General features: G+C 31.5%; 1 protein-coding gene across 1 annotated transcript; it reads right to left on the reverse strand.

Annotated features, from left to right (window-relative positions):
• Nucleotides 1-2,467: 2,467 nt before the first annotated feature.
• Nucleotides 2,468-12,465, reverse strand: LOC144549583 (uncharacterized). The gene is made up of 24 exons (XM_078298364.1): nucleotides 12,283-12,465; nucleotides 11,491-11,889; nucleotides 10,816-10,912; nucleotides 10,550-10,628; nucleotides 10,132-10,212; nucleotides 9,698-9,757; nucleotides 9,194-9,328; nucleotides 8,902-9,023; nucleotides 8,613-8,792; nucleotides 8,046-8,130; nucleotides 7,594-7,699; nucleotides 7,228-7,338; nucleotides 6,688-6,860; nucleotides 6,477-6,594; nucleotides 5,901-6,125; nucleotides 5,208-5,398; nucleotides 4,665-4,832; nucleotides 4,471-4,570; nucleotides 4,243-4,380; nucleotides 3,943-4,134; nucleotides 3,459-3,662; nucleotides 3,077-3,271; nucleotides 2,845-2,916; nucleotides 2,468-2,738 (listed from the first exon to the last, which is right to left on the reverse strand). Exons 1-24 carry the CDS (start codon nucleotides 12,331-12,333, stop codon nucleotides 2,625-2,627), a joined length of 3,396 nt encoding a protein of 1,131 aa, XP_078154490.1. The 5' UTR covers nucleotides 12,334-12,465; the 3' UTR covers nucleotides 2,468-2,624.
• Nucleotides 12,466-22,666: the final 10,201 nt, after the last annotated feature.

Below are 22,666 nucleotides of genomic sequence, written 5' to 3' on the forward strand. Positions count from 1 at the left end.
TGAAAAGATATAAATTTAAAACATGGATATTTTGAAGTCTAGAGCAGCTAACAAGTCAACATCTGGAGCCCCCTCTAAGAGATAAGAGCAGGGAAGGAAGAAAAGATATCATAACATATTGATTAAATTAATTAATACGCAACCAACAAACATACATAATTAAGGGGACCTATTCTAATTGTGACAGCTAAACTAATTGGATATTTTAGATATATAATGCTAATTATTGACAAATTTTGTCCCCCATATCCCCAATTCAAATCTAGTGAAGTAACCCAATCATTGAGTTTTAAATCGGGACTGTCTAATTTGAATCCGAGATAATTTATCTGAAGTGAAGCGCACATATCTCGAGAGATGTATTCAAATCGCGAAGTAATCTCAAACGACGGATTTAAATCAGATGGTCCCGATCCAAAACCCAAAGATTGAGTTACTTTAGGGGATCCGGACCTCAACCAAACCCTTCCCTAGTGTTGCAAACAAATCAGATACGGATCAGATAGTGGTAAAAATCATATCTATATCCTTTTTTATCTTTTAGATACATATTGAATATTAAACAGATACAGACATTTATTTTTTCTAATGGTGTATTATACAAAAAAAAATTATAATACATGTTAAACTATATGGTATATATCTACTATTTAAATACAAATAATTACTATTTAAAACTATATCCACACGGATATTCGAATATTTAATATATGTATTTAATTTTCAAATACGAATACAGACAGATAATATCCGATCCGTTTGCACCTTGGCCATCCCTATATTGTAAATAGGTTCCGAAATAATTTTTATATTTCTTAAAAAATATCAAGCTTCTTAATAGCTAGCTATAGCGGTTTTGGACCCAGAAAGCTAAGCTACGAGCTAAAACTGCGCTAATCAAGCTACGACCGCTATAGCGCGTAGCGGCAATAGCGGTCCGCTATGCTACATGGGTTATGATTTTGCAAAAAAAAAATTTCTGAAAACATGATTTTGCAATTTTAATGAGCCTTAATCTCTAGATTAGTTTTTTTTTTACTCTATCAAGCTATATCAATACAATGGAACATGTGCGGGCTATACCGTTATATGGTAGTGGTATATTTTGAATATAAAATATATCGATAGTTTTTGAATTAGAGATATTTTGAATGACAATTTGAAGTTTGTATTAGTTTAATATGAATATTAGAACTTCTTAATTAATTTGGTATTTTTTTTCTTGATGAGACATTTTTACTATTAGTAGAAATATAAAATATAATTTTTGAAATAAAAAAACGCTATTTATAATAGCTCCGCTATTCGCTAAAACTTTTTTTTTGTCTCCCCGCTATACCGCTATAAACGCTATTTAGAACCTTGAAAAATATATATATATATTGGCATGCTTATGCTGATTGATGGTTGGTTAGTGGGCCCTCAAAAATATTCTCGGACTAGAACAGTGAACGAGATGGCATCACGTGTCCCATTAATAGCAAACAAATTATTGAAATAATAATTAGAGTACCTACGTGGAATAAATAAAGTAATGACGTATTTAGTTTAAGTGTCAATTATATCTATATGAATTATAGGAAAAAATTCTACTATTTATACAAACTTTCAAAATAACTAATTTCTCCATAAAAATGTTATATTATTTAAAATTCTCATAAAATATAACCTTCTTTCTTTTATTTCCTTTCATTTATTTACATTTTATTTATTTATTTTATAAAAAAATTGACAACTATATCCTCATCTCTCCTCTTTCTTCTCCTTCACTGTATTCTAGTTACAGAAGGAAAGAGAAGAGAAGGGTATATTTTTCAATTATGTTTTTAAAATAACTAAATAAAAAGTTAAATAAATGAAAGAGAATAAAAGAAAGAATGTTATGTTTTTATGAAGATTTTAAATATTATGGTGTTTTTATGGATAAATTAGCTATTTTAAAAGTTTGTAGGGGTACACTAGAAATTTTTCCTAAATTATAGTGTTATTACATTTAAGTTTCACTGAGTCAGTTACTATATGCAGAGGCAGATGTACATTGTCCAAATGGGGGTCAATTGACTCCATTAATTTTCAAAAATTAATTATTATATATATATATTTTTTTTCAGTATGGTTTAATGTTATGGTACTTTACAAATGACCTCCATTTATTTTGCGAAAATTTTGCATGATCATTCATTTTCAACGGAAAAAATAGATCATTATACAATGTGTAAAACTTGGAGACTAGTAGGATGTTTTTGACACCCATTTCTCAAAATGTTGCCTCCACCTCTGACTATATGTGTTCATTGATTAATTAAACTTATTAATTATGTTAGTTATGTAAACTTAGAAAAATATGCTTTAAAATTCCCACCAAGTTAAAGCTGTACTCTACTTAACAGTTAGCAAAAGGCACTAAAAGAAATGAGATAAATACCATTACTTTAAAGTATATCTCAATAATTAATGAATTATATCCAAATTCATGTATAAGGAATACAAGTGTATAAAATTGTTGCATGTGAAACATCAAAACTATACTATTGACATAAAGAACAATATACAACAAAAGAATTTCCCCTCCCCTTCAAATTAAAATTGGTATAAAAAAAATATAATAGTATAGGAAATGTAATCTAGCTTAGGATGGATTTGGCCTCAGATACAGATCGAGGTAGTTGTAGATCAGCCTCTTGAAGAGCATTTCCAAGATATTTTTGCATCTCACATTTAAACCAACCCTCAATAATCTGCACAAAAAATTAACTTAGTTTTAAAAAAAAATACAATTATAATAGTAATGTAAAACAAAATTTGAAAGATAATGTAAAACAAAATTTGAAAGATAGATAATACCTTAAGTGCAACACCAGATCCCCTGTATGAAGTGCCCTTCTCTTTTTTGCTCTCCAAAAATTTGAGAACAATCTGAAGTAACGAGGCAAAAATTCAGAGTACATGGTCAAATTCACGCAATATTTCAATGAATTCAGAGTACATGGTCAAATTCACGCAATATTTCAATGAAGTAATATACACAAAATACCAATTTTAAAATGGATGATTAAGAGAAACTTATTTTACTAACCTGACCAAGTCTATCCCAAAATTCGCGCAATATTTCAATGAAGATAGCACGTGGAAATACATCGTGAATATTCTGAATAGATTGGGAGACATGAAGAGAAAGAGTTCTCATTCTGTCTCCAATCTCAATCTCACTTTGAGACTCTGTTGTCTCCTCAAGAATCTTTCTAAGTTTTGTACTTCTGTTATTTTGGGTCTGACAGAAAAAAAAAGTCACAACATTTAGATATACTAGTAAAAATTGATTTAGATATATACAAGTAAAAAGTTCCTTTGAGATGACTTCTTATTGTTAATTTTTTTGGGATCATTCAAAGGAATTGATTACTAAAATTTGAACATAGAAGTGATAACTTGAACCACTTGTAAAAATGATTACTTACATTGCTGAGCAGTTTCTTGACCACAGCCTGAAGATACTTCCTATACTTCTGCTTCAACACAACACTGATAGAGTTCATGTGCTCACCAAAAGGAGAGATTTCGTCAGAAACAGTCAGAAGTGGGACCCACGGCCGCATCATCTCTTCAACCCAACAGTGCAACACATCCATCATTCTCTTCAGTGTGTTCATGAATGTGCCCAGCTGGCAATAGATACATTACAAAATCAGACCAAATCTTACAAAAGGGAATTTAAGGGTTTTTTATGGATTTTAGGTGTAACAAATCATTCAGTACATATTGAAATTTAATTGAATTTTCATTATGTATTTGCACATATTATACATTTTATGTTTTTGAAATTTAATTGAATTTTCATTATGTATTTGCACATATTATACATTTTATGTTTCCCCCTATCTAAATTTTACTACAAAAAACATAGATTTTGAAAAAATTTATCAAAGAAGCATGAAGACTTACTTGAGCTGGTACGACATAGATCGAAGATTCCTCTTTTTCTTGGTTAGGACCAAAAACTCTACCTAGTGTATTTCCAATTTTTTTAACATTATCTTCAAGGGTTTTCTGGATGCCTTCTTTAATTGGTGCCAGGATCTCTCTGTACTGCTTCTCTAGTGCTGAAATAATGCTCCTTTCCACATCAGCCACTGCCTGTTTTTTTACAAAAAATCAAAGGTGTCAGATAAAACCATCTTTTAATTATATGGGTTTTGTACATATACTAAAGCGTGTATAGATAATATGGTAGATTGTACTAACCATTTCAAGAGGTACCAAGTACTGAGGCCATCTTTTAATAACAACTTCAAGTTCCTTTATCCCTTCTCTTATCTGCTCATATATGTTTTCAACCGATGGCGAAACAGGAGATACGGCCAGTGCCTCAGTACACATTATCTGCACAAAAAGTTTATCAAAATTTTCTCAAATGAATAATCATTTTTAATAAAAGATATATCTTGTTCAAATACATGTAACTTAACCTACCTCGGTTTTGCAAAGGTCTAATAGATGCAATCGGGTGTCTTCTATCCAGTTTACAGCATATCCATGAAATAGATCTCTCGCAACCAATCCATTGACAGACCTGAAAGCATATTGCAAAGTAATATAACTTGAGATTTTTATTTTCTTTTGCAGGGTTGTATAAATAAAGTAAACTAATTTGAATTATCTCTGACCTGAGATTCCAGGAGGCAAGTTCTCGTTCAAAATCAAAGGTTGAGATTAAAAGTTCTTGCACATAAGGGAATGGCCGAGATGGGGGGCATGTTGAAAGGAAGTTCCTCATTCTGTTACAGAGTTTTGTGCTGTACACATTTGCTGCTACTTTCGGCAAATCTATGCTACTGGAAAAAAGAAAAGAAAAAATGTCAGTTCACAGTAGGTACTTATAAAGCAAGGACAAAGTTTATGATTTTGGTACATCAAATTCAGTTAGAACTGAAACTGGCACAAGACTAAGAAGAACTTGCAGGATTAACATAAAAATATTTGGTTACCTACAGGTACCATACTACCAATATTGTTATATACTCTTAAGCTAATTTAGACAACCTTTGTAAACATATAAAAAATCTAGAATTATTGGAAAGAATTTTCACATTTTATGCAGTTTAAAATGTTCCCTAAACTGTTGTCAGGTTATAGTTTCAGATCAGGAAAAATCTTAAGAACATTGATTAAAGAAAAAAAGAAAATTGATTGAATAACTGAGATTGTACCTTGGTAAAATATTCTGGTTATAAATTTTGATATCAGCCTCTATTTCCTTGCCTAAGATAAGGCACAAATTTTTCATTTTCGCATATGCTGTTTTGGCTGTCAGGGTATCTGTCATTAGCCTGTCAGAGTTCATAGAAACAAACTCCTCGGTTTCCAGCATGTGCCTCTTGCACCTCTTTTCAACAGAATTCTGAAATTCAATAAATATATCATAGCATGTGAAATATTTCGTTAGTGAGGTTACTAGTACTTTGTAGATATTATCTGATATAATACAGAAACACACATACTAAAAGAACATATTTCCAAAAGGTTGTTATATTTCTAAGATTTTTCAGGACACTTCCATTAATTAAACAAGGGGCAACTTTTCTCATATGACAAAAGTGGAAGGCTGCAAAAGTTATTTCCATGCTGTTTAAAGTTTTTCTAACATCTAATGTGAAATCCTATCCGAGCAGATGGATGGAAGAGTATAGAAAAATTATTTTTATGCTTTCCAAAATTTACTCGGTTTTGGTATAGTTCAGTTTTTTGTTGGGTTTAGGGTTTAGGGTTTAGGGTCTAATTCAGCTTTTCAGCATGACAATACACAGAAGGAAGTTGCTATTAGTAAGGAAAAAGAAGAAGAAAGCAAAAATAGAAAATGAAGTGTAACATAAATCATAATTTTTGCAAAAACAAGGACTTGCCTGAAAATAGTTCCTGAGTAAGTCCTGCCCTGCAGGAGAGAGTACATCATGAAGGAGGCCGAAGAGTCTGACAGCGGGTCCAAGAGCAGGAGCTGCTGAGTCAACTATTGGACCAAAGGAATCGGTCAACCCCGTCAGGGAAAATTCATCAAGGGACTTGTAGTTTTCAAAAGTTTCGCGAAGTAATTTCTTTATCTGATCTTCACAGTCTGCAAGTATTACTTTCTGCACCCCAAAGAAAGATAAAATTCTAAGTAAAATATTCATAAAATTTGTTCTACTTGCATTATTGTTCTTTGCTCAGTTAATATACAGCAATCAAGGATTGTCAATTCTAAATTAAGATTGTAAAAAAAATATATTGGTCATTTTGTGAAGATTCTAATTTTTAGTACTTTTGGGTACAATTAAACATTTTCTAGCCAAGAGTTTTATATATATTCTTATACTTCTAAGGGACAATTTTCCAATTCTAAAACAGAAAAATACGATAGGCAAAAGTGTTTTTCTATTATGTCAATCTAAACCCTAAGTTTAGTTTGTGTTGAGAGAGAGAGAGAGACAGAGAGATGGGACCTCTTGCTGGGTTAGCTTCTGTTCACCCCGTGCATTTAAAACTGGTAGGAGAAGCTCATATATTAACTCTAAGCAATCCTTGGTCGGGATTGCCACTACCATGACATGTGATAAGTACCTACATAAAATATTTTACCAAAATTAGAAAAATAATCCATATAACAAGTTTTTCTTCATATACCAGAAAATGAGGTGCATTTCTTTTTGTTACCTCAGTGTCTTATATGAATCTGATACTGAGTAGAAGGTACAGAACTCTGTTAAAAGACAATTCCAAGGGCCGTTTATATGAAGATTTCTGGCATGGAAATTCTGGGCCCGCATGGCAGCTTCCAAGACAACATCATAAATTAGGGTTTCCACTGCTGGACCACCTTGAGCCATCTTTTTTTGTTCCAAAATCAAAAATAAAAATGAATAAGCAATAACTTCTTTTTCTTGGTGCAAAATGTAAGATATCAGCATGTGAAAGTGCAAGACCATATTCAAATTGTGACATTTGAGGGCTTATGGCCTAAATATTTTAGTTCCATTTTGCTTTCTTTTGTTTTCCTGGAATAACAAATCAGGTCAATTGCACAATTGGGATCGAGCCACATAATTCAAAATTAGGTTTTAAATTAAGAAAAATTGTGCTACTTTTTTATTAATTTCAGAATTAATGGTTAATGGGCACTTAATTCTGCTCAGTTGGAGATCTATCAAGCACTTGCGAAAATATAATTTTGCATGCAATCCTTTGTATACAAACCTTAGAATAGGCAGTGTTCTCCGATAAAAGAGATACATTAAATGAAATTTGAACCTTCCCCACACAATCATAGTCATCCCGTGATAATGGGAACGATCTCACTGTTTGTCCCTGCAATTTTTGTTTCATGTATAAAAATCAGATCACTAGTCAAACATTTGATTCACAAACCAATTTATCTTAATTATTCTTTGTGCATGTACTTTTCTCTTTATACAATAGCTTCAGTGTAAACTTCTATTTATTAATTCTTTGTGCTCCTTCAGAGTACCTTTATATATTCACAAATTTAATGTATTTCTCTAGATAGCATTGATAAATTAGCACAGGTAATACTTGATTACAAAATTAAACAACAATGCTTACAGTGGTATCAGATAAAGAAGAGATGTGAATTGTAGCACGGCCCAATATAGAGCCATCAAAACATTGCACTTCAACATATAGTATATCTCCCTCACCATCTGGATAGCTACAAATCAAACAAGGGATTAGCAATGAAAAAGAATAAATTTCAACTTTGAAGTAATCTCAAAATACCAGATTGATACAGGTTGGATCATAATAAGAGCCAAAGAGGGCAAATTTTGAGTTGTTCTGTGGAAAATCCAGACGGTTCAAATATTTTCTGCACGGATCTTAAAGCACAATAATACAATTTGTGATCAACTGAAAATTTGAGATATCTCAGAGGATATGTACTCGAAAGTGGGCTCTAATGGAAGGTTCTCCGTTAAATTTAACAGGAACTAATCATGTCAGTACCAACTGTACCAGTCTCATTTACTAATAACAAATAAGCTTTGGGTAAAACTTACAAAAAGTGGGTATCGCCTGATCCGGGATATAACTTTGTGGCTGATTTTGGATCACTTTGCAGCTCCAAGAAGCATTCGTGGCGTTCTGACAAGCATTTATAATATTAGTAAATTCTTAAATAACCCACTTAATTTTCACTTAATTTGAATATTTGCTGGACTGAAGTATATTTTTGTCGTAGTATAAGTCTACTAAGTCCAGAATAGGTAAATTTTTGTCGTAGTAACCATATCTGTACAATAACCAAATTCAACATATGTTTTACCAATAAGTGATTTTTTTTTTCTATTTTTAAGGGTAGAAAAAGAAAACATAAAAAAGGTGCTCTTACAATTTGGGGAAAAAAAGGTGCATATATATAAATTTATAAAATTAGCCGCTAATAACGAATTGGGTATGTAAAACAAAATGTGACTTTTTACAGCAAAGGCCCAAACCTTTGGATTAATTGCAGACACCAGAAGTTATTCATATTTTAGTTTCACAGTGGAAAAATGACATAACAGATTAACAAGTGTGTTTTGCAAAAAAATAAGTACATAATTAGAAGTTATTGAGAAACGAACCTTCTTGTGAGATTGAGGAGCCCGCACTTGAAAAAGATGTTCTCCTTATATTTTCAATCTGGTTCTTCACTAATTTTGTCATATTTCTGACATGCATGTAACCAACTTGCGTGTAAAATGACCGCAGGGAACTGATATTACGTACCGTCGATTTCTGGGGGCTTATTCTAATTTTTTTCACTGTAAAAACCAAAGAAAGACATGTCAAATCTTGAGATTTGGGTACCTCACCTTGATTGATTAAAAAACTGCCTTGTAAAAAAATACTTGTAAAGACCAAGTTTTCTACCTTCAACCTCGATTTTTTCAATAACTTTTTTTCCTTTTGGATTGGTAGTTGCTTCCTTCTCATAGCTGATGCGGGCATCATACGAATGTTGCCCTTTGGGCTGTAGTAGAAACTTCTGTATACTGTTCAACAACCAGAACCACAGTCAAATTTTCAAAAGTGTTCGAAACAGATAAATTAAGTGTACCCTACACAAAATTTAAATATACTAAAAAAACTACAAATACCAAACAAAGATAAGATGTGTATAACTAAAAGATTTAAATATATACTACAATTAAACTGAACGTACCCAAATGCATTTCTGAGAACAACACACTCATCTTGCAAAAATTCTGCAACTTGTGTGCAACCACTTTTGCATGCATTTATGCAAAGCCGATTACATGCTTCATATGCCACCATGCTTTCCCAAGCATTGTGAACGCTATAAAGAATACATAAACAACTAAGGTTAGGTACAGTAATAACAGAAGTTTTTTAACAATGGAAATTAGAGTAATAGAAATATGCTTATGTATAACTTAAACTATCCTTTCCGTTCATATTAGGTAATAGACATGCTGTATCAAAGGAAAAATAGAGTAGGCATTTACAAGAGCTGTGGATCATGAGGTATGCATGATTTTTCTATGCCTTTTGAGCTTATGCATGATAAGGGTCCTATTTTTTATTCAGGCTATATGTGAAAGTTTATGCTTTTTGGGTGTTGCATTAATGATCAGAAAGTGCAACAGTAATTACTTAAAAAAAAAAAAAGAACAAAAACAAATTTAAAATTAATAATAAGGGAAACCTTGCTGCGTAAGCAGGTGCTTGAGCCAATTCAGTTTTGGGGATGTCATTTTTCTCGACACTGCAAATAGAAATTAAGCCTTATAAGTTATAAAGTAACATTTTGGAATTTCAGGACAAAACACTACAATACAACACGTTCATATTTTCAATAACAATAGTTTCTTGAGATATGTAAAATGTCTCAAATTCTCAAGATATTTCAAGGGACATGTATGCAAACAAAAGAGAGAGCAATTGAAATTTGTATAAGAAGTGGGTTGTTGCTGAGTATACATGCAAAAAAACTCAGGGACAGAGCAATACTTTCTCATCATTTGGTTTTTTTACAGTGATACAAATGATACCAATCTTTACAATGAATATCCAAAACTGGAGAACACAATTAGTTCTTAAAAAAAAAAATAAAGGAAACAAAAGAAAATAAATACAAACCTTATTTTGTAAGAAGGTTCTTCTGTAGCCAGGTTACTAGTAGCCAAGTTGCTCTGCTGGTTAATTTCTTGGTGTATAGTCCTACGAAATATATAATTTCTATTTAAAAGGACCCAAAAATAACAGATTTTATTCAGTTCAGTGTTAAAATCAAAATCAGGGTAAAGATTTTAACAGAGCAATTTTAGCTTCGTGCAGATCAAGAACTATATGCAACATTGTTTTGATTATATAGTCCGTGCACTGCATGAAGCCAAAACTACTATGTTAAAAATATTCACCCTAAAATCACAGAAACAACTATGGCATACAGAACCAGCTATGGAATTAAAAACAATTGCAAAAATGAACCTGTACCAGCTATTGGTACAGTACCAAAACTTGTATAGTGGATTCTGTATTATTCAAATTGAAGTACCTTGGTTGAAACTCATAAGCAGTTTTCTTGTGTTCATTCATTCCCAGCTCTTGAAGAAGTTCCTCATCTTCCTTTTTCTCTGCTGTGAAATCAAAAATGTAAGTATTTAGAAAAGTAAGCTTTTCTAAGCAAAACTTTCTTAAAACTTAAAAATCTACTGATTTCTGAGTTTCCTCCTAAAAGGAAATATATCCATGATCATAGAAGACCACTTTTACATTTCAAAACCTAAAAATATTATTAAATATTTGTATATATATATGTACCGTCATGTGCAACAGAGAAAACCACATCTCCACTTCCAGGCAATGGAGGTGCACTTGGAGGGTTGAACTGCACATAATCATCAATTGGTCGGTCCTGCTTGTAAAAATTATGGAAAAAGATAAACAAGTTATATTAAAAAAAAAACACACAGTATAAATATAATATAATTACCACCAAGGTACAAGAAAACCCTATTGAAGGATTTGATAAACGTTTACCAAGCTTAAAAGGGTATCTTTGCTAAGTTTTCTGGAAGACTAATACTGTACCAATTACATACTATCAGCAGCCTTGACTGGATTGGCACCAAACATTATAGGTCAGAATTGACCACTAAATATGTATCAGGTGTCAAGATGTGAAATAGGATTTGTGCTACTTTTTAGATTCTGGTAAGCATCTCAGTTTGGAATGTTTCTCTCAGGGGTATCTTTCTCTATCTAGCACATTTCTAATTTCTCTCTTTGGCGCATCTATTTTGGAAAATCTGTATTTGGTATTACACAAAATATAGAAATTCTATTCTGGTAGTAGATATTCTTCTGTAAGGATATGTTATAATTCATAGGTACTTTCTTTTGTGTAAAAGAAAGTTTTTGATATCCTGTGCTGCACATGAACCAACATCATATTTTATTAACAACTGAATAAATAGTAAATAATTTTATACTTACCCGAACTCCAGTAACATCAAGCCGCAAGTTTTCCTTGGATTTTCCACGAACCAAGCCTCCAACCCGCATGTAAACGGGTTCATAACCCGGTATGCTAACGGGTCCATTGACCGAGCAGAGACTGGACTCATTGCTCTCACTGGAGACGATTTCTTCCTCACTCTCTCCAGTACTTTCTGGACTAGTGTCAGAAATGGAACCCACGCTCTCCTCCTCCTCTTCTTCTTCTTCCCTAGCTGGACCAAATAAGTAGGAGGAGCTGTACTTGCTGTGCAAGTTGAGTTTAGGTGAGAAATAGGCGGTTGATGTGCTGCAGTACACCGAGTCCAGGGGTAATTTTCTTTCGGTTCTCGATGGGGTTGCTAATGGGGACCGCGTGTCAACTTCTGGTTCTGGCCCCTGGTTTAGTTTACAAGGAGGAAATACATGAATTACATTCAATTTTACCAGATTTAAACTTTAAAATAGGAAAAAAAAAACATTTGTTTCGATACAAAAATCACCATAACTTTGATTAATTAAGAATAATAAGAAATTTCATGGTTCACAAGGTAAAAAATATCAAACCAAATAGAATTTATTCTTAAAAAAAACATGTAACCTAAGGAGGAGCCTGGATTCATCAGAGATTACTCTTTAACTACCAAATTACTCGTATATTACAACAAAAACAAGGTCGTATTGAAGCTAGTGAAGTTATTTTCTCAGATTGAAGTTAAACTATATAAAAAACAATAATTAGGAAGAAAGGAAGAAGAGCAATTGAAAAGATGGTAACCAATTTGTATATACCTTTACCCACTGGATGGCCGTCTCATCCAATCCCTCCGTAAACACCAGCATTTTCGATTGATCCGATTTGACGAAAGAGAGAATTTGGCGCTGGAGCGAAGGAAAATCGGTATAAATCAGAGAAAAATAAGATAGAAAAGAAAACCGCAGAGAGGAAGAAGAAGAACACTATGCTTTCTTTTTATTCTCTGTAAAATAATTTCTTTATATGCTCTCGATCGAGGCTAAATTTGGGAACTTATTTTATCTGAACCTGGTTTACCCAAGGGATGTCACCGACATAGCGACTATTTCCTTTTATACTGTACGCCGTGTTTATCTAGGATAATATCTGCATTGCGTCGTTTCATTAGTTAATCTGGGAATTCGAAATTAAACGTGGTTTATTGTATTAAATATACACCACAAAGTGAACGAAGGACACTTACGTAATGGTTCACATTTAATGAGACGCTCCTATCTCGGTCAATATTATAATCAGTGGATCGTGGGGATGATAGTGGGGTCATGCTCTAACGGCTAGTTGGAAAAGTTGAGAAACTGGTCGAATCAGTCAATGCTAGTTTCGGATCCTCTACAACACCGGAAAATTCCGACGCGTCTTACACCTTTAGATTTTGTGATGGCACGAATATTGAAATAATTTATACCATTCGATGGATTCTGGATTTTTCCAGCATTGGAGAGAGATAAATCGTTAATGCGAACGATTTTTTTTATTTCTGGCAAATGGCTTTAAAAGGATTTTATTATTTACAGCCTTCTATAATGGGAAAAATATAGCATCACCGCCTTCTATAATATACCAAGGCCAGTATATATACTGACTTAAATATTTCTATATATTGCCTAAATCTGCAAATAAATATTATTTCTGTTATATTGGGTTAATTCAACACAAATAAAAGTGCAGTTAATTTTAGAAGTAAACTGAAAAATAGATTGCCCGGCTATTGTAAAAGAAAAAAGAAAATAAGGAAACTAAAAAAAATGGATACATAATGATTTATTAAGATTTAAGAGATGTAAATCCTTTTTTGAGCTTCAAGAATTTTAGTTAGATTTTAGAATTAATCATCCTTAACAAAAACATTTTATGCTTCTGTATTTAAAAAGACCTCATTTATATTACAAATAATTGTACTTCTACTTCTATGTGTTATTTTTAAAAAATAAATAAAAAATATTATAGTTTCAACCATGATTATACTCCACATTTATTTACTAATTGCGTCCATTATGGACACTCACTTCACTATTGCATCAGCTATTTTAAAAACTACTTTTTAAATAATTTTTAACGACAATATTTTTGTAGAACCCATTTAATTTGTTAATTTAAATTAGGAGGGATTCACTTACACCTTTTTTTTGTGACAATGTATTACACCCTATATTTTCAAAGTTCAAACAATTAATCCAAACCGTTCCACATGATGGATGTATTAAAATGTGCTTGCAAATCTAATTTTACATTTTTTATTTTTTTTAGTATTTATTAAGATTGATACAAAAATTCAATGGTCTGAAAACAACAATTTTGTAAAATACTTAATAAATAGTAAAAAAATTCTAAAAATATAAAATTTGATCTGCTTGGACTTTTAAAATATCCATCATGTGGAACGGTTTGAATTAATTGTAGAGTAATCATGTTGAATAGTTTGGATCACTGTTTGGACTTTTAAAACTTTAAAAATCTAGAGTGTAATCTGATGTCATAAAAAAAAGAACGTAAGTAGATCCCTCCTCAATCTAAATATATCTTCATCAGTCATTGGCCCGTCTTCTTTTGGCATATACTATTCATCCGAAGAATACATGACTATTTCGATGCTTCGTAACAAATTCAACATTCGAATCAATAAAGAAAAAGAGAAAAGGTTTTTGTCCACTGTCTTTTGTCCACTATCTATCCACAGTCTTATCCACTCTCCGTTTAACTGATTTTAACGGACTCTACCTTTCTTTTATAAATCAGATCCCTTTCTCCCAATCCTCCGCCTCTCTCTACTTTTTTTCTTTAGAAGCTTCTCTCTCGTTTTTTCTGAAAATTTGGCAAATCTCATTTTTTTTTAAATTTGGCAGAAGTTGCTAAAATGCTTCTCTCTCTCTCTCTCTCTCTCTCTCTCTCTCTCTCTCTCTTCTCTTTTGCTCCGGCAGCGACGACCGCGATGGTAGCGACGGAAGCAACGGCAACGACGGCCGCGACGACAGCAACGGTAGCGACGGCAACGACAGTCGCGACGGTAGCGAGGAAAGACGTTTCAACACTGCCGTGAGGAACTCAAGCGAGGAGATCGATCAGGCGATGGGGAAGTGTAGAAGAGGCAACTAGAAAAGGAAGAGAATGGAGTGATACAAAATCCTATCCGCTGCTTTACAGTTCGCACTATTCTCCCTCCTCCATCTGAGAAAAGGTTCCCATTCCAATTATTTCAGTTGTTTTTGGCCTTCGATTCTAGTGATCTGGCTTTTGACAAGGTAAATGCTTTTAGATCTGAGATCGAATTTTGTCATTTATTGGATATATGAAGTAATTTTACAAGATACATCAGTGAATTGATTTGAATGATTTTGATCGTTTGATTTTGCAGTTGGATTTGCATGGCTTTGATATGTTATTTCTGTAGGATATAGTTGTCAATTTCATTTATTAGATATACTATTTTACAGGATTGTTTTTTGTCATCTTCATAGAACACATTAATTAACATTATTGGATATATGAAGTAATTTTACAGGATACACCAGTGAATTGATTTGAATGATTTTGATCATTTGATTTTGCAGTTAGATTTGCATGGCTTTGATATGTTATTTCTGTAGGATACAGTTGTCAATTTCATTTATTAGATATACTATTTTACAGGATTATTTTTTGTCATCTTCATAGAACAGATTAATTAACATTATTGGATATATGAAGTAATTTTACAGGATACACCAGTGAATTGATTTGAATGATTTTGATCGTTTGATTTTGCAGTTGGATTTGCATGGCTTTGATATGTTATTTCTGTAGGATATAATTGTCAATTTCATTTATTAGATATCCAATTTGTTTCATTATTTATTTTATTTTTATGCAGGATGATATCTCAAAAGAACGTGTGGTTCTTGTGATGAGACTTCTTACTCATTCCAACAATGAATATAGGAGGTTTTTAATGTAGAAGTTATTTTTCCATAGTTTTTTTTATGCTATTCTGAATGTTGAATGATATAATTAGGTTTGCTATTTTGTGGTGAATATTATTATTTGTGTTGAACAGATGTTGTGTGTGTGGTGAATATTATAGTTTTGTTGAACAAATGATGGATGTATGTTTAGATTTAAAAATTTTACATTATACATGGAATTGAGTTATAGTTTAGATTTACAAATTTTACAGTATTGATTGTTTGTAGGTTGTATGTTTTGTTATAGTTTTTTGCATTATTCAAATTTTACAATATACATGGTATTATTTTATGGTTTATATTTTGAAATTTTACAGTATACATGATTCTTTGCAGGTTGTAGTTTAAGCTGAAATGTAGCATTTTTTTTACATTTTATCTTACAGTATACATGGTATTATTTTATGGTTTAGATTTAGAAATTTTACAGTATACAAGATTCAATTGAAAATTTGCAGTATTATTTGAAAATTTTATAGTATATAAGATTCAATTTTACAGTATATAAGATTCAATTGAAAATTTTACTGTATACAAGATTCAATTTTACAGTATACAAGATTCAATTTTATAGTATACAAGATTTAATTTTATAGTATGCAAGATTCAATTGAAAATTTTACTGTATACAAGATTCAATTTTACAGTATACAAGAGTCAATTTTACAGTATACAAGATTCAACCCAGTGTGGACGCTAATAACTAACTCTAACTGCCAATAACCGCTAATAACTAACTCTAACTGCCAATAATTTCCTATAACTGCAATTTCGGAAAGTACAGTTTGAAAGTACATTTTTTTTTCTCCTGTTGTGCAAGTTGTCATCTATTTCTAACTATCATGGGACCACTTTGAATAGTTGCTGGATGTTTTGTGATTAACTGATATATTTTATGTAATATATTGTATAATTATACAGCATGTAGAAGTAATTTTACAGTATTCGCACAAGTCAAAGCTGTGGACAAATGGTGGACAAAAGTCTGTGGACAATTAGACGCTTCCAAAGAAAAATAAGCATTAAGGATAACCTCAAAATCTAGCACTTAGTGAAGTTCTGTCATTATCATAGAAACGGATATACAATTTCTTTATTAACGACGTAGTTGTGGTCGTATACAAAAAGTTGGAATTGCAGGAATTTTCTTGTTTTATATTTGTAATAAATAAAAAAGTAATAATGAAGGAAGCATGCGTAGCGTCCTAACGTTGGTCAAGCAAAGGGATGTTGACAAATAAACATTTAATTCTTTATCCATTAAATTATTACTTGGAACTTCAAAACAATGATTAATAAAAAAAGATGGAGCCTCTTCTGAGTTGGGAACAGTAAGTCAAATTTAAATGCGCAAGGAATAATGCGTGTTTTATATTTTTCTTTGCTACTGAGAAACTGCTGAATATTTCAAGAATGGCTAGTTTTGCATTGAAAAATATGATGTACAAGGGAACCGAATTGTCTGCCTCCAGAGTCACTGCAGAGTGAATCCCCATTAAAACCTAAACTCAAAACTATTTTAACCCTAAACCCTTTAACAGTAACCGGGCTCATCCCGCAGTGACTCTGGAGACAGGAATTTCCTGCACCCAGAGGGCAGGAGATCTGATTCCATGTACCGGTGGGAGGGGTTAAAGCGAAATGAACGACGAGACGAATTGACGCATGGAGAGATTTAGATCCATCAGAGTCCGTTGGATTTGTATCCAACAGCTAGAAAGGTGCCAGCACTTAAATGAACAGTGCAAAACCCTTCCCAGCTTATATATATAAAATAAAATATAAAATAGATATATACTTCAGTGACGATTAAAATACGAACTCATTCAAACGCACCCTGAGGAAATTAAGAAATCCAAACCAATAAATAACAACATGCGACAAGGTAACTTTTTGCTCCTTTCCATGCAATTAATGCTGATCAAGAGGGTTTTTGCTTGCATTTAATGAAAGTCAAACAATCATCCCCTGCCGCGGAACTTATTATATCCATCTCCCTCACCCCCACATGCATATATGATATATATTCTCATCTCAACTCAATTATATATCTAAGCTAGCGGTAATTGAAAATCGCTGATTCAACGGTGGCTTACCAAACAGTAAAATCAGAAGCTACCGTTGGATCAAGAATTTTCAAAGTAGCTTAATAAATAGTAAACAAATTCCAAAAAATATAAAATTTGGTCTCCAAGCACATTTTAATATGGAGATGATATATAACGGTTTGGATCGATCATTTGAACTTTAAAAATCAGAAAATGAATCGGTAGCACTTCGGCCGAAGTGCTACCGAATGCATATTAGTCACACTCTATTATATATGTGTGTGTGTGTGTGATTGCATAGGCACTCAACAAAAAAAAAGTTGAAGAATTAATTAACTGTTCATATATTGAGGCGCAAAGAAGGATTTTGTTCTTTTTTGTGTCAGATTTAGCTCTTTCACCTCAGTGATAATCATATATAACATTACCTTCTTTGTTTGAACTAATTAAGTTCTTCATCCTGTAAACCATTGTTCATTAGATTTTTGTGTTTTGAGTTAATAATGGTGCAAAAAAGTCCATGGTTGGAGGTAATTTATGTCCATTCATTTGCCTTGTAAATTTATTAACTTGTGAGTACAACTAGTGTTTTTAAGCTCATTATTTTATTTTTATTTTTATAAATTTAACTTCAAAATCTACTTGAATGAATTCAAATAACGACTACAAACTGTTAAAACTAATCTACTTTACAAGTGATGTATTACATGTCAAATTTATAAAGTAAAAAAAGTAATAATTGAAAATATAAAGGCATTAAAATTAATTGATTTAGTTGACTCCGCTCCCCGCTAGTCTGGATTTAAAAACATTACGGGTTTGGGTACCCATTTAAACAACCATGCATCAATTCATGTTAAACTAATTTAATACCAGTGTTGTAAGAAACGTCTGTTAAGGCCGATTAATCGTTGGCGGTGATCAAATTGTCCTGAATTTTTCTGACTAATCGGCCGATTATTTGCAATTATAGCCGATTATTTTCAATTATTCTCGATTAATTACTTGGTGGTACGCTGTCCGTCCGACGACCGCATACCGTTATTTACAACACTGTTTAATTAATACTTTTCTTTCTAAATTCATAGGCTTTCTCCTGCTTTAAACGTGTACCATTTTAATTACTATTTGTGCACCAATAATAACGGTTGGCAACAAATTAACGGCACAAATGCAAAGCTGGGGACAATATATATCTCGCATAGCATCTGATATAATATAAGCTCATATATATATTGGCAAAGGCTTCTATGGACATAAGGACCTATTTGTAAAATAAACATATTTTTATTTTCAAAGTTCAAACAGTCTATCCGAACCGTTCATCTTGTTCTCCATATTAATATGTGCTTGGAGAATTTTACATTTTTTCTGAATTATTTTACTATTTATTAAGATGAGTACAAAATTCAATGATCTAAATTTGATATTTTTTGTAATGGTTGTTCGCATAAAATAAAGTATAATATGAGCCATATACATTACGATCGAATTACAATTTACAACTGTGTATATATATAATATTTTAAAAATATCTACGTTTAGAATGCCGTCGTTCATTAATTGTTTCTAAAATTTTAAATAATAGGCCATTGCATTCAACAAATTAAGTTAAATCTAACCAAGGAAAATTATGGTACAATTTTACATCAATGAAAAAAGCCCATGTAAGAATTAATTTTCATAGGTTTGAAAGATGCGCTGACATTATTAAAATAAAAAAAGAGCAAGATAGAATAGTATATCTGTGTATTCCCAAGCGTTAATTTATATTAGACTTAATTAATTAGTAAATCATTAAGATTCAAAGAATATTCCAATATGGCATCTTCATAAGCGAATGTCATCTGTCATGTTATTAAAAATGATAAATATCTCAATTTTCCATAATATACGTAAATTAATCATTAAATATACTATATATGAAAAGAACAATTGATACGTACATTCATATTCAAATACACAAAATATGTCAAACTTTTCTTAATAATTCTAAATTCATGCTCATATAACAGTTTTCAAGTAAATTCTCAAGCCTAGCTATCTTGACAATGGAAAAAAAAAAAATGGAACCCTTTTAAGTAATGTCTATATATATATATAGCCGCAATGCAAAAAAGATTCAGGACAATTAATTAAGCTAATTTATTTCATTGGTCTGTTGGTTACAAAAATTATAATCAATATATAAACCTTTTTTAAAACAAGGCAAAATCAAAATTTATTGCACATGGACTATCCTAATGGACAACTTCTAACCTGTTTTTCCCTAGTATATGAGATAACTTTGTAATTGAGGATTAATTCCGTTGTTAAATAATTTTAACTATATATATATGTAAAAATAAAATAAATTTCAGAAATGTATATTTTGTGAAAATGTTGTTTATATTGCTATACTTAAATAATTTTCACTTTCCGTTAGACGAGATAGAAACGAGAGAGAGGAAAGAATATCATTGTGTTCATGGGTGGAGACAAGCCTTTGAGCTATGGAGGTCAAACGTGAATGAGAGTCAATCATATAAAAAATTTATACTGTAAATGGAGGTCAATTTTACAGTATTCGTAACATTTTGATCTAAATTATACATAAAATCACATATACATACATAAATTCTGAAAATAAATAGGGGACAATTGACCCCCATTTGATGTTACTACCTCCACCCTTGATTGTGTCGAAAGTGAAGTCTAGAGAGAAGGATGGATGTGGCCGTGGTGGCGGTTGAGGTAGACCTAGGATTTTTTTTTTTTTTTTTCTTCCTCCTTTTCCCTTTCTCGTTGAAAGTGTGCTATCTGAAATGGCTTAGTTAATCTTGTTATAAATTAATAAGTTAACTTCTGGTGTTTAATTGTGGTTCTCATATTGAAATTTCAATAATTATGCTCTGCAGTAGATTTGTTATTAAAGCATCATTTTTGATGGGGGCTAGTATTTGACAGAATATCTGAAGAAAGTGTGGCATTATGACAGTGTCTAATTAATGTTGTTTAACAAATGCAAAGGCGCCGATGCTCATGAGTAATAAATACTTAAACCCAATATATATAGAGAGAGATTGGCTAATATGTTTTCAGTAGCACTTCGATCGAAATGCTACCGATTCAAATTTTAAAAAACCGGATTCGAAACTTCGAACTAAGTAGCTCAATAAATTGGTTATATATTGAGTTTGTAGAATACCAATTTTTACTATTTTTAATGATTTATGAAAGATGACAAAAAATAACCTAAAAATAAAAGAAAATTGACAATATTTTAGGCCATGTTTTGCCGTCCTTCATAAATCATAAAAGATAGTAAAAAAATTTCAATATTTTGTATATTGATTATAATTATATATTGATTGTTAACATTATGTAAAATAAAAATCTGAAATTAATAATTAAAATCAATATACAAAATATATGTATGTATTTCTGAATGAAATAGATCACATTTTAAGTGAAATAGTATTTTGTTAAATAAATTAGCAAGATAATTAAGAAAATTTAAAGGTTAAATACGAAAAAATATTATCTGAAAATATATTTCACTGAAACAAAGTATATGGATAATGAGATACTTCGAAACGAATTTCTAAAAATTCGGAATTGATACGAAATAAATAATAGAAAGCCAATACTTGAAAATAGTTATAATCTTACTTATGTATTTGGATTGATTTATAAAATTTGAAATGTTAAAGGTTAATTATATGAAAATGCAAAATTTACAAAACAAAAAAATAAAGAAAAATGACCAAATAAAGAAAATAATACATATTAAAAACTAAAGGATAGAAATTTAGAACTTTTCAAGGGTATATATGAAAAAAAAAATTGGTCGCAATATTCGTTTCTAATATGACAAAAACTAAAGTTCCTGAGAAAATTAACAGAGATTACACGCCAGATTTACAATTTGAAATAGTGAAATCATTACATGGTAGTGGGAGAATGCAAGTAGAGGAATCACCCACCCCATCACAATTCTCCGTGCATGAAACATGTTCGTCTCTCACAGAATTACACGGGATGAAATTTGAGGAGATAAAAATTCACTTTTTAAAAAGTGAAAACTCATGAGTAGAGATACACAAAGGATTAGTTGAATTTGTATCCTCTAAGATATCTCAAACTTTGCGTGACTTTATGGAAAATTTCAACTGTTTAAATACATTATGCACGAATCTCAAAGCACACATAATACGGACATAGGGCTGAAACAAATCGAACCGAATCGAACTTATCCTAGTTTGAGTTTGGATTGAATTAATTTTGATTCGAATTTTTTACGAACTCACTTTCGAATCTTTTACGAACTTTTTACGACAAGGAAGAGTGATCGTAGTCGCCGAAAGCGAGAGGTGAAAGTCGTCTAGGATTTTAGAACTAAGAGCGAGGGTTACGACTTATGAGTTATGACTTATAGCTGGACGGTCTTACGTTTTAACTTTTAAGTCATCAGCGAAATAAGTCATCAGTGGAAATCAACGGTTTATGTTACTTTAAGATTCAAATTAGAATAGTTCGCAAACCTATTTTGAACAAATCAGGTCCAGTTTGAATTAATTTTGAACTATTTTGAATCGAATTTTTTATAAAAATTTTCAAATCAAACTCGAATCAAATCACGAACTGCAAATTTTTTATGCAGTAGGTACAACATAGGCAAAAAAAAAAAAATAGCTGTAATTTTTTTTTTTAAATGTTGTCTGAATTTGTCATCAATGTTAGTCACACATGACTAATTTAAACAAGTTCCACCTAGTTATACATAATACTCGTTATTTCTGCTTGTATTGTGTAAAGTGGAGAAGAGACTAATAAAGTTTTCAAGAATTGTTTTGTATAGAGATAGTGGAGAGAGTCCACGTGGCAGCTAATAAAGTAGAAAAGAAAGGCAGATGGGGTGGATAGACAGTAGAGAGAGAGAGGAGAGAGAAAGATTGGGAAATAAAAAATTCAATCAGAATCCGGATTTATTTGATTGAAAAATTCAAGGGAATGAAGAAGAACAAACGAACGAGTTTGGGAAAAATTGATGGGTTCTGCTCAAAACTCTTTAGGTCCCATGAAATTAAAAGGCATCAGGGCCTAATATTATATGTTATAGAAAAAATTTCTAGTCTATCCTTCTAAACTTTTGAAATAGTCAATTTTCCCAT

Source organism: Carex rostrata, chromosome 35 (assembly GCF_964058835.1).
Source record: "Carex rostrata chromosome 35, lpCarRost1.2, whole genome shotgun sequence".
Taxonomy (NCBI): Eukaryota; Viridiplantae; Streptophyta; class Magnoliopsida; order Poales; family Cyperaceae; genus Carex; species Carex rostrata.

Coding starts and splice junctions, on each gene's coding strand:
- LOC144549583 (XM_078298364.1), bottom strand. CDS start 12,333: ATGCTGGTGTTTACGGAGGGATTGGATGAGACGGCCATCCAGTGGGTA. Junction 8,793..8,901: donor TGAAAAAATCGAGGTTGAAG/GTAGAAAACTTG, acceptor TGGTTTTTACAG/TGAAAAAAATTAGAATAAGC. Junction 2,917..3,076: donor TTTGGGATAGACTTGGTCAG/GTTAGTAAAATA, acceptor TCGTTACTTCAG/ATTGTTCTCAAATTTTTGGA.